The sequence below is a fragment of the Microcaecilia unicolor genome, chromosome 5, assembly GCF_901765095.1.
Source record: "Microcaecilia unicolor chromosome 5, aMicUni1.1, whole genome shotgun sequence".
Classification (NCBI taxonomy): domain Eukaryota; kingdom Metazoa; phylum Chordata; class Amphibia; order Gymnophiona; family Siphonopidae; genus Microcaecilia; species Microcaecilia unicolor.
The window spans coordinates 261,807,610-261,821,979 of record NC_044035.1 but is presented as its reverse complement, the minus strand read 5'-3'; the positions used below and the strand labels follow the sequence as shown (position 1 = coordinate 261,821,979).

The following is a 14,370-nucleotide window of genomic DNA, read 5'->3' as shown; positions in this document are numbered from 1 at the left end:
TATGTCTTTCAAATGCTGCCATTATTTTTGAGGAGGAGGGAGGAGCGGAAGCTGAATTAGGTAATTCAAGTTTTTTATGGAGAGGCAGGCGCCCCAGGCTCCCCATATCAATATTACAGAAGCCTAGACAGCATGGGGGCTTGGGACTGTTGAATATAAGATACTTAACTGTATCATGTTCCATTAGACATATGCGAGACCGGCTGTTGGGAATGAAGTCCTTTTCTGCCACTCCCTTAGAATCTTCACTCTCTCCCATGGTGCACCTCAGCAGGCTATTGCACACTATTCCAGGTAAATCAGTCACAGTATTGTATCATAACCCACTTTTTCTTTCAGCGAGAGCGGCTTGGAGGTGGCTGTGCCAGCGTCATGGCTTCTCAGCAGCAGCTACACCATATCTGGCCCTTCTGCATAACCTGGACTTCCCGGCGGGCACGACTTCTTCGGTCTTTGCCCGCTGGAGGAGGGCTGGAATCTATTATCTAAACCAACTCTTAAATGAGAAAGGGAAGCTGAAGTCCTTAACAGAGTTAGTGTGAGTTTGCAATGCCACGGTTAGACTTTTATGCTTACTTCCAACTGCATCATTATGTTTCAGCCTTAGGATAGATGAATCTTTGTGAAGATGTACAAGACACTCTGAACTCAGCACTAACACTTGGGACACGAAATGTTATACCTTTACAATATCATCATAGACATTTACTGGATACGAAGGAGGATTTAGACTACAAGAGGATTGCAGGCGTCTGGTCTGCTCAGCTGCAGACGGACATAACGGAAGAACAATTCAAGCAACATGTTTTGAGTTTGCAGCATAGCTCCTCTTTTATACGTCACTGGGAACTGCAATATAAGTTTGTGTTACACATATATATCCCCTTCCAGAGCATATCGATCGGGATTTGGAGTGTCCAGGGCTTGTCCTAAGTGCAGACAAGAACCAGCAACACTAAGCCGTATGTTTTGGCTCTGCCCCCAAATTGCTAACTTCTGGACATCAGTGCTAAGTACAGTGTATCTATACTGGAGGCGCTGAGTGACTGTACATCCACTGATATTGTTTGGTATATAGAAATACTCTAAACCCACACACTCAGAGTTTCGGCGTTTTCTTCAAAAAGCCATTTTAATTGGCAAAAAAGCCATAGTGTTATATTGGAGAGAACCTTGTGCACCAACGTTGGAGAGGTGGTGCACACACGATTGATTTGCTGAAGATGGAACGGTGTGGGGTCAAGGACGTTTCCTCTGCGGAAGGCAGACAATTCCAACGAACTTGGGAAGGTTTCTAGGATATATTGCAGCCGGTGGCACGCAGTAGACTCAAATTGCTAAGCTCAGAGATGTTTCCTTGCAGGGAATGAAGTAATATTTAAAGTGTATGCAAGATAGGGGAGGGGTTTAGGGGTTCAGAAAAGGGCATGGCACAATAGGTTTCATGTTCTTGCTGTGACTGTTTCTATATGTTTGGTGTTCTTTTCCTTGTGTTTTTAATTATTTTGTAAATCGCTCTGATTTATTTGCTACAAAAGGCAATTCAGCAAGTCTGAATAAGCAAACATACCTTGATGATGTTGGAAAGAAATATGGCTAGGACATTCTTTAAGTGTAAGAAAGCTTTTTATTAATATGGGATAACTATATATAATCATTGTCACTTAGGGCTAGTAGCGGGGTGTTGAACTCAGAGCTTTAGGGATCCTGATGTGAGGCACTGAATCTGTTTTTTTTCTTTTTTGCAATTTTCAGAGGGTCATAAGAACACAGGCCTTCTGATAATGGTTTCAAGCTTTGAATCTGTTGTACTTGGGGGGGGGGGGGGTTCTTTCAGAAAAATGTTTCTGATGACTTAATTGCTTTGTTACTTGTGGCTTGTATTATACTTGTCATCAATAAAAATGAATATAAAATACTATACAGAAAAAGCCACCACCAGAAACTGCAAAGCTCAATTTATTTTTTTGTGAAAAACTTTAAGGACTAGTTTAAGAATGCATCATTAGACACAGCCCCCTGCCGTTACCTCACTCCCTCCATTCTTCCCATACACAGCCACCCCAGGAGTGAGCCCTCTCCTCTGTCTTCACCCCCCACTAAAAACTCCATAACTCACTCCACCAACCAGCCCTCAATGTTTTCTCCCTCTCATGGTTAAGGCTCCTACTACCCAGACTAGTCTCCCCTTACTCAATATCACTTCCAGCTCTCACCCCAGATCTTCCCCCAAATTAGGTATCTCCAATTCTCTCCCTCCCCAAGCTTCAACTTCACTCCCATCCTATACCAGTATTGACCCTCACCACTCATGTTGACTCTCCCTGGCCTCCTCACTCCATTGATTTCTGCCCCATAGCATTTACTGGCTTTATTTCTCTCCCCTCCCCCCACCAGGTATCTTTCCTGAATTCCAGTCTCATTAGCAATCTTGCCCTTGCTAGGCCTGAACCTCCTCCAGTTCCTTCTCCTTCCACCTCAGGCTTAATCTCCTCCCCAGTTTATGTTTTGCCTTTAACCTGGACCATCACTCTAGAATCAGCACTTCAGTTGTCAGTCAGCTGAATGAATCTGCTTCCTCCTTCTCTCCCCAATTGCTGAAGCATCAGACTCTTCCTTCACCAGCTAGCACCCAGAGCTGTGCTTTCAAGTGTCCTGGCCACACAGACCATGTGGCTGTTTCTGCTACTCCTCTTCTGGCAGCCTGCAACAACAGCTGTTCCCCAGTTTCATCTTCAGCTGGCTGCAGGAGCAAGCTTCTTTTTTTTAAATGCAAAATTCTGCACAAACTCTGCATTGAACAAGATTGCCCCAGGAGTGAAAAACGTCAGCAGTGTCCCAAATTAAAGGATAACCAATACAGAAAAAGTACCACACACTAATATCAAAGCAAGATCTAGAGACAGGAAATCTAAATTAAGTAATGTACATCACAAAAATAATCTTTTCAAAATGAAACTGCATAAAAACAAAAACTAATTCTATCCCTAAATGAAATATTTAGCCTTACCTGATGCCTGCTCTTCTGACAGTCCAAATGATGACATCACATTTTTGTTGATTTCATCTGGATTTTTCAGTGGGTCAAAAGCAGACATGTTAGCTGCTATGACTTGGTTGGAAGGTTTAACAGTTGAGTCAGGAGCAGTGGGTTTTTCTTCTCTACCCTCCAAGGTATCTGTATGCAAAAATTACTAGCATATCAAAAGACCTCGTGACAGATAAACAAATATAAGAAAAGCACATGTAAATAGTCCTGGACCCTTTGCAGAATTATATCCCTCCCAATCCCTCTCTCAAAAAAATAAAAACAAAACATTTCTCTGTATGTAAAAATATATTTTGAAACTTTGTTCTGTATGTCACTAGAAGACAACCCTGCTTTAACTCACCATTCTCAGGAAGGCTGATAGTAAGTCCTGGCTCTGAGGGTGGCTCAAAGCAATCCAGCAGCCGGTTCACCTTGTTTCGAAGTTCAGTCAGCTCTCGACGGAGGTACTTTACCTGGCTAGATTCTAGGGGTCTTGGCTGACCATTAACTGCCAAAAGAGAAGACACAGAAAATGTAAATCCAGTAACAAATGAAGCTGGGATCCATCATATACATATTGGAATAAAGCAATCATTTCTTGGAAGAAAACTGTCTTCTATGACCCTTCACAGACTTTTGTAAAAGTAAAGCAAGGGTGTGATTTTTCTTATTACATGGTCTAATAGTCTAATGTTCTGTGTTGACACAATCTTGGTGTAGAAGGCAGAACATGAGTAACCAAAATAACCTGCTTAAAGATAACACCAGAATTGAAATCTCTAAGCAGCAGTATTACATCAGTCAGGCATAAAACATTTATCTTAACTGCAAATTTACATTACAATGTGGCTCAGATCCACTAAGCCAAACACTTGGCTAAAAGATGCAATACGAGTATGATTTACGCTGTATACACACCCTAGTTCCAACCCAGATCACAAACTGGAAGAAATGTGTAGTACCAACAAAACAAGGCTGCATTAGCACTTAAGGTACAGATCTATACCTTCCTCTGCCACTGTTTTCAGGGTATGGGTTACTTTAGCAACCCTCACCTCCCCTACCCCATCTTCCAGACCAGACTGCTTAAATACACTACATCTATTATTTGGCCAAAAATTGACAATCAGAACCTAATGAGACAAAGCTTGTTCAACATTTATTCTAGAACTACTAATAACCACAAATTATAACAAATTCTTTAAAATTTCCAAATATTACTATAGCAAAGTAAATCCTATATAATAATTTGCACCTCCAACATTCTACGTCTGGATGCCTGGGTTCGTAACATCCATTCCCACTCATTGCCCCGCCCTCATGTCAAAACGTAATGACAGAGAGTGGAACAATGAGAGGGAAGGGAATGCTGGAGGCAAGATGATGTCAGGAGGAGAGAATCGCGGGACATCAAGGGGAGGGAGGGAGGGAGGAAGGGGAGGGCAGGGCAGAGCAGAATTGATGGGAGGACAGTCATAGGCACCCCGTATAAGAGGCTTGGGGAGGCTACGCCTCCAAAGCCCAACCTTGACCTTCTCCTGGCTGCTGCCCCCCAAATGCAGGGCTGCCTGGCGCAGTGTTTCCGTGAGGGTGGGACACTGTGTGAGGGAAGGGAGAAGCTGTGTTGTCCTCTTCACTGCAGTCACTGCGCCTGAAAGTAAAAGGGTTAAACCTGCGGTGGGGGGAAGGAATGGAGAGGAGGGCTGTCAGGGAGCTGAAGGAGAGCAGGGAGAATCACTGGACATGGACGGCAGGGCAGGGGGAGAGATGGCTGGAATTGGAAAGGAGGGCAAGGGGAGATGACATCACTGGACAGGAGAGGAGGGGAGGGCAGGGGGAGAGAAGAGATCGCTGGACAGGACAGGAGGGCAGGGGAGAGAACAAATTTGCTGGATATGGATGGATGAGGAGAGGGCAGGGGAGAATGGAGAGTTGCTAGACATGGATGGATGGATGGATGGAGGGGAGGGCAGGGCAGGGGAGAGAGGAGAATTGCTGGACATGGATGGATGAATGGGGACAGGGGAGAGAGGAAATTTGCTGGATATGGGTGGATGGAGGAGAGGGCAGGGGAGAATGGAGAGTTCCTGGACATGGATGGAGGGGAGGGCAGGGGAGAGAGAAGAATTGCTGAACATGGATGGATGAATGGAGGGGGGCAGGGGAGAGAGGAAATTTGCTGGATATGGGTGGATGGAGGAGAGGGCAGGGGAGAATAGAGAGTTGCTGGACATGGATGGATGGAGGGGAGGGAAGTCAGGAAGGAGATGTAAATGGATGGAGGGGAGGGAAGAGAGGAGAAATGCTGGACATGGATTGAGGGGAGGAAAGAGAGGAGAAATGTTGGACATGGATTGAGGGGAGGAAAGAGAGGAGAAATGCTGGACATGGATGGAGTCTGCGTACTCTTTATCTTTTAAAAAATACTATAAATAAAAAGTACAAGAAAAGAAAGATTAAAACAAAAAAAACACAGATAAAACGATCCGTATCTCATACCCCTGGAGCATATTACTCATTATACACTCTTCCCAATTATTACTTATCATGACAGAACATTTCTCCTAACGGTTCCCTTAAAAACATAATCGCCATTACATGATATCCTTGCTAGCGCCCGTTTCACTCGTGTGAGAAACGGGCCTTTTTTACTAGTATGTTAAGAAAACATGGTGAAACTAGTGAGCTTCAATTAGTATATTACAGCAAGTTGATCTCACCCTGCCTGCTCGTTATTCGTGGCCACAAATTACAAAGAACACCACTTCCTTATCTGATGCACAACAACAAAGCTGATCAAAAAGCACATGCTACTGACAGGAGCACCAAAGGGAATAAGAGGCAGATGCACTAAAGCTAAATGAGCCTTTAATGACCCTCCAACGAGGAAAATTTGATCCGTTGCATGCATCAAAGGGCTTTTACCGAGGAAGCCAGCAGCTAACGAAAACGGAATGGAGATGAGCAATTAGTGTGAAAACCCCATTGAAACGACATGCACTAACCTTTTCCGATTGCCTTTACGCAGGAAAAAGGCAGGAAATCTAACGAGAGGTCTGGACCTGTCGTTAGGACAGCTCCGTGCCAGGAAAAATCATTAAGTTAAAAAATAAACAAACTTTGAGCCAATCCCAGCGCATTAGCAGAGCTAAAAGCGCTGTGATTGGTCCAAAGGATGTCAGAAAACACATCAAATAAAAAAAATAAAAAAAGGATCGGGAGGGGGCAAGGGCGCTCATCAGGAGCGTCCTGTATGGACGGCCTTGCCCCCCCCCCCCCCGCTGCTCCCCACTTTCCGCCGCCCCCCCCCCCCCCCGAAAAAGTAAAATGCTAGCTGCCCCGGTCCCCCTCCCTTCCCTTCCTGTTCCTGTGTTCTGCAGAGCTAACTCCGCCTCCCGTCATTCTTCTGCCCCGTGCCCCGCCCCCGCTGCCCCCCCTGAGGTCGACTACGTCAGAAGGAGGCGGGGCCTGGGCCAGGGAAGAAGAGACGTCATGGAGACTCTACAACCAACACAATAGATCTTCCTGCCCGTGCAGCGCTTCAGAAAGAGGCGAGAGGCGCTGCTCGGGTCGTTAATAGGGAGGGGGGTCTCGGTGGAGGGGGGGAGTGGCGTAGTCGACCTCAGGGGGGGCAGCGGGGGCGGGGCACGGGGCGAAAGAATGACAGGAGGCGGAGTTAGCTCTGCAGAACACAGGAACAGGAAGGGAAGGGAGGGGGACCGGGGCAGCTAGCATTTTGCTTTTTCGGGGGGGGGGGGGGCGGCGGAAAGTGGGAAGCAGCGGGGGGGGGGGGGGCAAGGCTGTCCATACAGGACGCTCCTGATGAGCGCCCTTGCCCCCTCCCGATCCTTTGTTTTTGGATTTTGCTGACCGGGTAGCCACGTGTATGTGTTGTGGCTTTTTTTTTTGTTTGTTTTTACGTTTGCAGCATGCGCAGAGCAGCCAGCAAAACGCTTGGCTGCTCTGCGCATGATTTAGGGGCCGATTACCGATGTGTATTGTGATTCTTTGATACATTGTACGTTTGAATACCGATCTGAGCATGTGTGACTTTTTTTTTTGGTGCATTCTTCGTTTTTTAAAAATCGTTAGGGACTTTAACGATTTTGATTTTTTTACGTTTGGTTGCTGCATCTGCCTCTAAATCTGATACTGAACAAGATCCTGCAAGATTTTATCACCTCTTTAAACATTAACTCTATATCACAGTGATGGTTCTCAATGAAAGAGTTCTGAACCAGACTGGTGAGAAAACAAGGTGGCAATTGGTCCACAGTATCCACCGTGGAACAAAAGACAAGAAGCAGGCCTTGATGAAGAAAATGCAGTCTTTAATAAATCGTATTGATGCTCCCAGGATTCACACTCAATATGCCTGACATAGCCATGTTTTGCCATAAGTACAGGCTGCGTCAGAGGCATAAAATACTAGAACAAACAACTAAAACAAATCAGTAAAAAGTACAACTGGTCACATATAAATTAATGAATATATAAGAGTACAATATATATACATATCTATATAAAAACCCATCAGGTGCTAAATGAACAAAAGTTTAATAAAATACCAAATTATCATCACTAAAATAGTGCACCAGCGCTACTACAAGTTAAAACTTTCAAAGAGACAATGAATGAACAGAGAATGGCTTACCCAGTTAGTGCAAACCTAAACACTCCACCAACATAGGTCACTGTAAAAAACTAAAATCAAAGGGATAAAAAAACATTCGAATTCTATAAAGCTTACTTAAAAGCCATCAAAATTCTCTAAAGAGTAAAAAATAGTTTAATACATCAGTAAAAAGGTCTGTGATTAAATTTTTTGAAAATTGAAAAAAGGGAAGGGGAATGGGACTCGATATACCGCTTTTCTACGATTTTTGCAACCACATCCAAAGCGATCTATCTGGGGCGACGGAGGGTTAAGTGACTTTACCCAGCGTCACAAGGAGCTGCAGCGGGAATCGATCCCAGTTCCCCAGGACCAAATTCCGCTGCATTAACCGCTAGGCTACTCCTCCACTAAAAAATCATCAAGGAACATGTAAATAAAAAAAATCTAAATAAAAAATGATTAAAATCGTCCTGAGATGTTTATATATTCATGCTTTCTTCATGATTTTCTCAGCGATTTTGGTCAGCATGGATGTATAGACATCTCAGGACCTTTTTACTGATATATTAAACTATTTTTTACTCTTTTGAGAATTTTATGGCAGCTTTTAAGTAAGTTTTACAGAATTTGAATGGTTTTTATCCCTTTGATTTGTTTTTTTGCTGACCTCTGATTATTACTCATACATAGCCACATGGATTCAGTATTTAAGATTGGAACAGTAAAAACAAACTTCCTGCGACAGGGAAACAGACCCAGGAAAATACATATGAGTAAGCCACTTAATCGGATTATTTCTTTGTTTGTTCACTATTACATACTTATAACCTGATCAGGTTTGGGTTTAGATGTTTGGCAGAAAGAGATTTTATTTTCTCCCTTTTTTTCCGGGACCCGAATTATAGCTACGTCTTGCAAGGTTCCACGTTAGGAGTTACGGATCAAGAAAGGGATCTGGGTGTCGTCGTCGATGATACGCTGAAACCTTCTGCTCAGTGTGCTGCTGCGGCTAGGAAAGCGAATAGAATGTTGGGTGTTATTAGGAAGGGTATGGAGTCCAGGTGTGCGGATGTTATAATGCCGTTGTATCGCTCCATGGTGCGACCGCACCTGGAGTATTGTGTTCAGTACTGGTCTCCGTATCTCAAAAAAGATATAGTAGAATTGGAAAAGGTACAGCGAAGGGCGACGAAAATGATAGTGGGGATGGGACGACTTTCCTATGAAGAGAGGCTGAGAAGGCTAGGGCTTTTCAGCTTGGAGAAGAGACGGCTGAGGGGAGATATGATAGAAGTGTATAAAATAATGAGTGGAATGGATCGGGTGGATGTGAAGCGACTGTTCACGCTATCCAAAAATACTAGGACTAGAGGGCATGAGTTGAAGCTACAGTGTGGTAAATTTAAAACGAATCGGAGAAAATTTTTCTTCACCCAACGTGTAATTAGACTCTGGAATTCGTTGCCGGAGAACGTGGTACGGGCGGTTAGCTTGACGGAGTTTAAAAAGGGGTTAGATAGATTCCTAAAGGACAAGTCCATAGACCGCTATTAAATGGACTTGGAAAAATTCCGCATTTTTAGGTATAACTTGTCTGGAATGTTTTTACATTTGGGGAGCGTGCCAGGTGCCCTTGACCTGGATTGGCCACTGTCGGTGACAGGATGCTGGGCTAGATGGACCTTTGGTCTTTCCCAGTATGGCACTACTTATGTACTTATGACCTATGTTGGTGGAGTGTTTAGGTTTGCACCAACTGGGTAAACCATTCTCTGTGCATTCATTGCCTTACTTTAAGTTTTAACTTGTAGCACTGGTACGCTATTTTAGTGATAATAGTTTCCCTATCACACACTGCTCCCTCTAGATCAAAACTACGTCACAAGATCCTGATTTCATTCTACTCCCTCACAAGCCACTAGCAATCCCATCTTGATGTACCACATTAACCTCTATAGTTGAAGTAAACCACATCGAACCCTGGAAAGGGGATTTTAGCTGTACAGAAGTCCTAATTTGATTTGGCATTTTATTAAACTTTTGTTCATTTAGCACCTGATGGGTTTTTATATAGACACATATATATTTTGTACTCTTACTTTTTATTTATTCATTCATTTGTGTGACCAGTTGTACTTTTTACTATTGTTTTTATGTTTATTATAGCATTTTATGCCCCTGACGCTGCCTGTACTCTTAGCGAAACGTGGCCATGCCAGTCATGAACCCTGGGAGCATCAATACAGTTTCTCAAAAACTGCATTTACTTCATCAAGGTCTGCTTCTTGTCTTTTGTTCCACAGACCCAGATGGGGTCACATCAGTTGAGAGGGTCACACAAAAATATAAAAGGCTTCACCCCTTCCCATTGGATGTGTGGCCTGTGCCCAGTAATGGCAGTCTTCAAAGGGTTCGAGAATCAGTGAATGTATAAAGGTTTTGCCTCCTTCCTGTGCTAATAATCACTACTGTTGACATCACTGCTGCTGCTCTTCAAGCTTAGGTAAGCGAGAAGCAGGAGGAGGAAGTGGATGAGAGAAGGAAGGGGCTTGGAAGCCTATTTTACTTTTATCTTTTTGGACCATGTGAATTTTTAAAGTGGTAAAATGGTGTAATTCTGGGTAAAAGTCTGTAAAGCTCTTCATCACTATATTTTGCTTTGGAAATCTGCAGCTATTCAGTTTTGAGTGTAGACATGCCAGAAAAAATTAATTTCTAGCTCTGAACCTTTTAAACAATGACATAGATGAAAGCATATTAGAAATAGGACCACCTGTGACCAAATAAGAAAAAACTCCTTCAAATCAGTCACAAGGCAAATGCTGTTTATATATTCTGCGCCATTTTTCTCTGTAGGAAAAACCACATTTGACAGAAAAAAATATGTATTTTGTGGCTCAGGCTGTAGCATTTCATGCTGCAAATCAGGGCTAGCTAAAGTCAACAGTCCAAAGAGACTATTCAAAATTGGTCCTTACGGAACTGTAGCAACCAGAAGTAGAGTTGGGCAACCTTTCTCCAATGTTAATTCCTCCTCTGTATCTTTGATTATCCTCTTACTTCCTGCCATGCTGATCACGCCTGCAGTAGGACAAGGCAACAGAGGCAATACACTGGATCACTTCCTCCTCTTCTGTCACTGGGCTCATTTATACTTTGAATCACACCGCACTAATGGTTCATATAGTTCAAACTTATCAGCAGAAGAGGGAGGGAGTGGCCCAATGCATTCCACCTCTGCAGCCCAATTGGTACAGGGGTATAAAGGGAAATAAAAAGAAGGAATCAAAGGAAAAAACAAGGGATGCTGGAGAGAGGTTGGGTGAATTGGCAGTACAAAAGAGTGGAGTAATTGGAAGAGACACTCCAGGTTTCAAATTTATTAAAAAACTTAATATACCGCTCTAGAGCATTATCTTTCAGGGCAGTGTACACAAGATAAAAATTGAAAAAGCAGAAGTTAAAATAAAGGATAGTGAGGAAGAGAGGAACTCCATATATTAATAGTCATACCTCTGAGCCATAAGTATATAAGTATCTTCTAGAGAAATGCAGCTGTTGCAGCTTAAGGGAGTAAGAAAAGAGTTTGCATAATCGCCTTATTTCTCTATCTTCCTTAATCCCCTTTGGTTGAGATATTCATTTTCAAGTGATGATCTAATTGTTTCTGATGTATTAAATAGAAAAGCATTTTGTGTTTAACTAAATGAATTATATATAAATAATCTGTCTCCCAAGATATGTTTGCCAGTTTATCAGTGGGTGTGCATGTTTTTAAGCCTGTGAACTGTATTATTTCATGAAGTGTATTTTTCCTAATTGGCCACCAGATGGTGTTTGTTTTATGTTTCAAAGCTATTGTAGGTTATCAATAGAAATCAAACAAAATAAAACATGGAAAAGAAAATAAGATGATACCTTTTTTATTGGACATAACTTAATACATTTCTTGATTAGCTTTCGAAGGTTGCCCTTCTTCCTCAGATCGGAAATAAGCAAATGTGCTAGCTGACAGTGTATATAAGTGAAAACATTCAAGCATTACTATGACAGTCTGACAGGGTGGGAGGATGGGGGTGGGTACGAGGTATGCATGGGGACATCAAAGCATATCATTGATATTCTAACAGGATGGGTGTGGATAGGTGAGTGGTGGGGTGATCAACAGAGAAATACAGCTTTATGGTTTATAATGGGCTAGGAACCCCAGATCCTTGATAAGTCCTTTCTGTTGGGTGTTAAAATATTCAATCATTCTGACTTCAAAGGTCTTACGTTCTTGTATGGTTTTAAAGTTACCTTTCAGGATTCTCACTGTGAAGTCACTGGTACAGTGTCCTGGTCCTGTAAAATGTTGACCAACAGGCGTGGGAACCCTATTGGCACCAGTATTGTTCATGTGATGTCTATGTAAATTGAATCTTGTCTTAAGCATCTGGCCTGTTTCTCCAATATAGCATCCTTCGTTACATTTTTTACACTGAATGATATATACCACATTGGAAGATGAGCAAGTGAAAGATCCCTTTATGTTGAATATCTTTCCTTTGTGGATGACTTTGGGGTCCTGTGAAATATTTTGGCATAGTTTGCAACTGGATAAATTACAGGGAAGTGTGCCCTTCTGTTCCTTTTCAGTCTGTGATGGAAGTTTACTTCTAATCAGCTTGTGTTTTAAGTTGGGTGGCTGTCGGAAGGCCAGTACTGGTGGGGATGGGAATATCTCTTTCAGTAATTCATCCTCCTCGAGTATAGGTTGTAGATCTCTTATGATTTTCCTCAGTTTTTCCAGCTCTGGATTGTATGTCACTACAAGAGGGATTCTGTCTGTGGATTTTTTTTCCTTGTACTGTAGCAGATTCTCCCTGGGTGTTTTGAGGGAGGAGGCAATATTCTTGGAGATTATTTTGGGGTTGTAGCCTGTTTGAAGGATGCACTCAGGCTTTTAAGGTGTCTGTCTCTGTCCCCTGGGTCAGAGCAGATACGGTGGTATCTTGTGGCTTGGCTGTAAATGATGGATCTTTTTGTATGTGAAGGATGGAAGCTGGAGTTGTGGAGGTAGCTGCATCTGTCTGTGGGTTTCTTGTATATAGATGTTTGTATACAGCCATCACTGATTGAGACCGTGGTGTCCAAAAATTGACTTTTTCTGGGGAGTTTTGAATCTGATTGTAGGATGGTATGTATTGAAGGCAGAATAAAATTGTTTCATAGTTTCTTCACCCTCTGTCCAAATCATAAAAATGTCATCGATGTACCGGTAGTATTTTAGAGGTTTGGTCTGGTGTGTATCCAGAAATGTCTCTTCCAGCTCAGCCATAAAAAGGTTTGCATATTGGGATGCTGTCCTGGTGCCCATCGCAGTGCCCATTATTTGCAGATAGATATCATTGTTAAAGTGGAAGTAGTTGTGAGTTAAAATGAATTTGATTAATTTTGTAATAGTTTCTGGTGAGTATTGATGGTCCAGTGTGGATTTTTTTTTAGGAGTCTTTCACATGCAGCTATGCCATCCGCATGTGGAATGTTGCTGTATAGTGATTCTACATCCATCATGACCAGAAGGGTGGTAGTTGCTTGATATTTTTCAGTCAGTGGGAGGAGGGTGCTAGTATAGAGCATGTGACCAGGTGCAGGCGATCATGAGCATTGTTGGGGTCAGACCCTCCAAGGTGGCCGAAGGGTTAACTCCAGGCAGGTATTAGCGTTTAGTGACAGTTGGCTTTTACCTATTTTGCTCCTCTTGATGTGGCTGTCTGTTTTCCCAAAATTTAAGCTATCGTAGAAAGACTTTTTCTTTTCCAGATTAAGCTTAGTGAAAGGCAATCTGCAGTACCATTGGCCAGATACTTTCAAAGCTGGTGCCCTGGGCTCTGATTAGGCCTGGAGTTCAAATCTAGCCAGGAGGTACTGGATTTCCCCCAGTCTCAGCTTGGGGGAGCAGAAGGTGAACATCTCTGCCCCGAGATACTGTTCAAGACTTGTGAGCAGTTAATTTCCAGAAACTCCCCAGGTGCTACCCAGGTAGTAACAAGTGTTAGATAGTTTTGATGTTTTGTTCTTGTTTTGGTTATCTGTTATTGCTTGCTTGCTGTACTTTTCCACCTGTTTTTCAAGCATTCACTGTCCTACTGCAACAATAAATTTGTTAGTTTATTGACTCTGTTGTCCTGGACTAAGAATCCTGGTGGTTTGTGTGTTGGGTCTGTGGGTGCTTTCTAGGAACTGTGGGACCCCTGGGAGTGTGGCCCCCATGTCCTAGAAATCACCAGGGAATAACTTGAGAGTGGGAGACTCACCCAGAGGCAAGGGGGACCCAGTCAGTGGGAGGAGGGTGCTAGTATAGAGCATGTGACCAGGTGCAGGTGATCATGAGCATTGTTGGGGACAGACCCTCCAAGGTGGCCGAAGGGTTAACTCCAGGCAGGTATTAGCGTTTAGTGACAGTGGGCTTTTCCCTATTTTGCTCCTCTTGATGTGGCTGTCTTTGTTTTCCCAAAATTTAAGACCTCCTGAAAGTCCATGGGAGTTCAGAGCAAATCACTGTTATTACAGCATGCACAGTTCCAGTTTTTAAAAAGTACTGGGGGAAGCAGTACTAAAAGTAGAAATCTGGCAATAGAATGCGCATATGAGAGGTTTGAGAGTGGTGGCATATACCAAGGGAGGTTTTGAGCAAGAGTATGGGAAAATATTTGTCAGATCTCATTCAGCCACTCTG

At 43.0% G+C, this 14,370-nt stretch overlaps 1 protein-coding gene across 4 annotated transcripts in view; it reads right to left on the bottom strand.

The window, feature by feature from the left end:
• Positions 1 to 14,370, bottom strand: part of TFG (trafficking from ER to golgi regulator) — a 64,776-nt gene that overhangs the window by 22,489 nt on the left and 27,917 nt on the right. For all 4 annotated transcript variants that reach the window (XM_030204088.1, XM_030204085.1, XM_030204087.1 and 1 more), the window contains exons 4-5: positions 3,393 to 3,539; positions 3,011 to 3,178 (exon numbers count right to left, since the gene is read on the bottom strand). In XM_030204088.1, the coding sequence (XP_030059948.1) occupies positions 3,011 to 3,178; positions 3,393 to 3,539 (315 nt within the window). The remainder of the gene's footprint in view (positions 1 to 3,010; positions 3,179 to 3,392; positions 3,540 to 14,370) is intronic.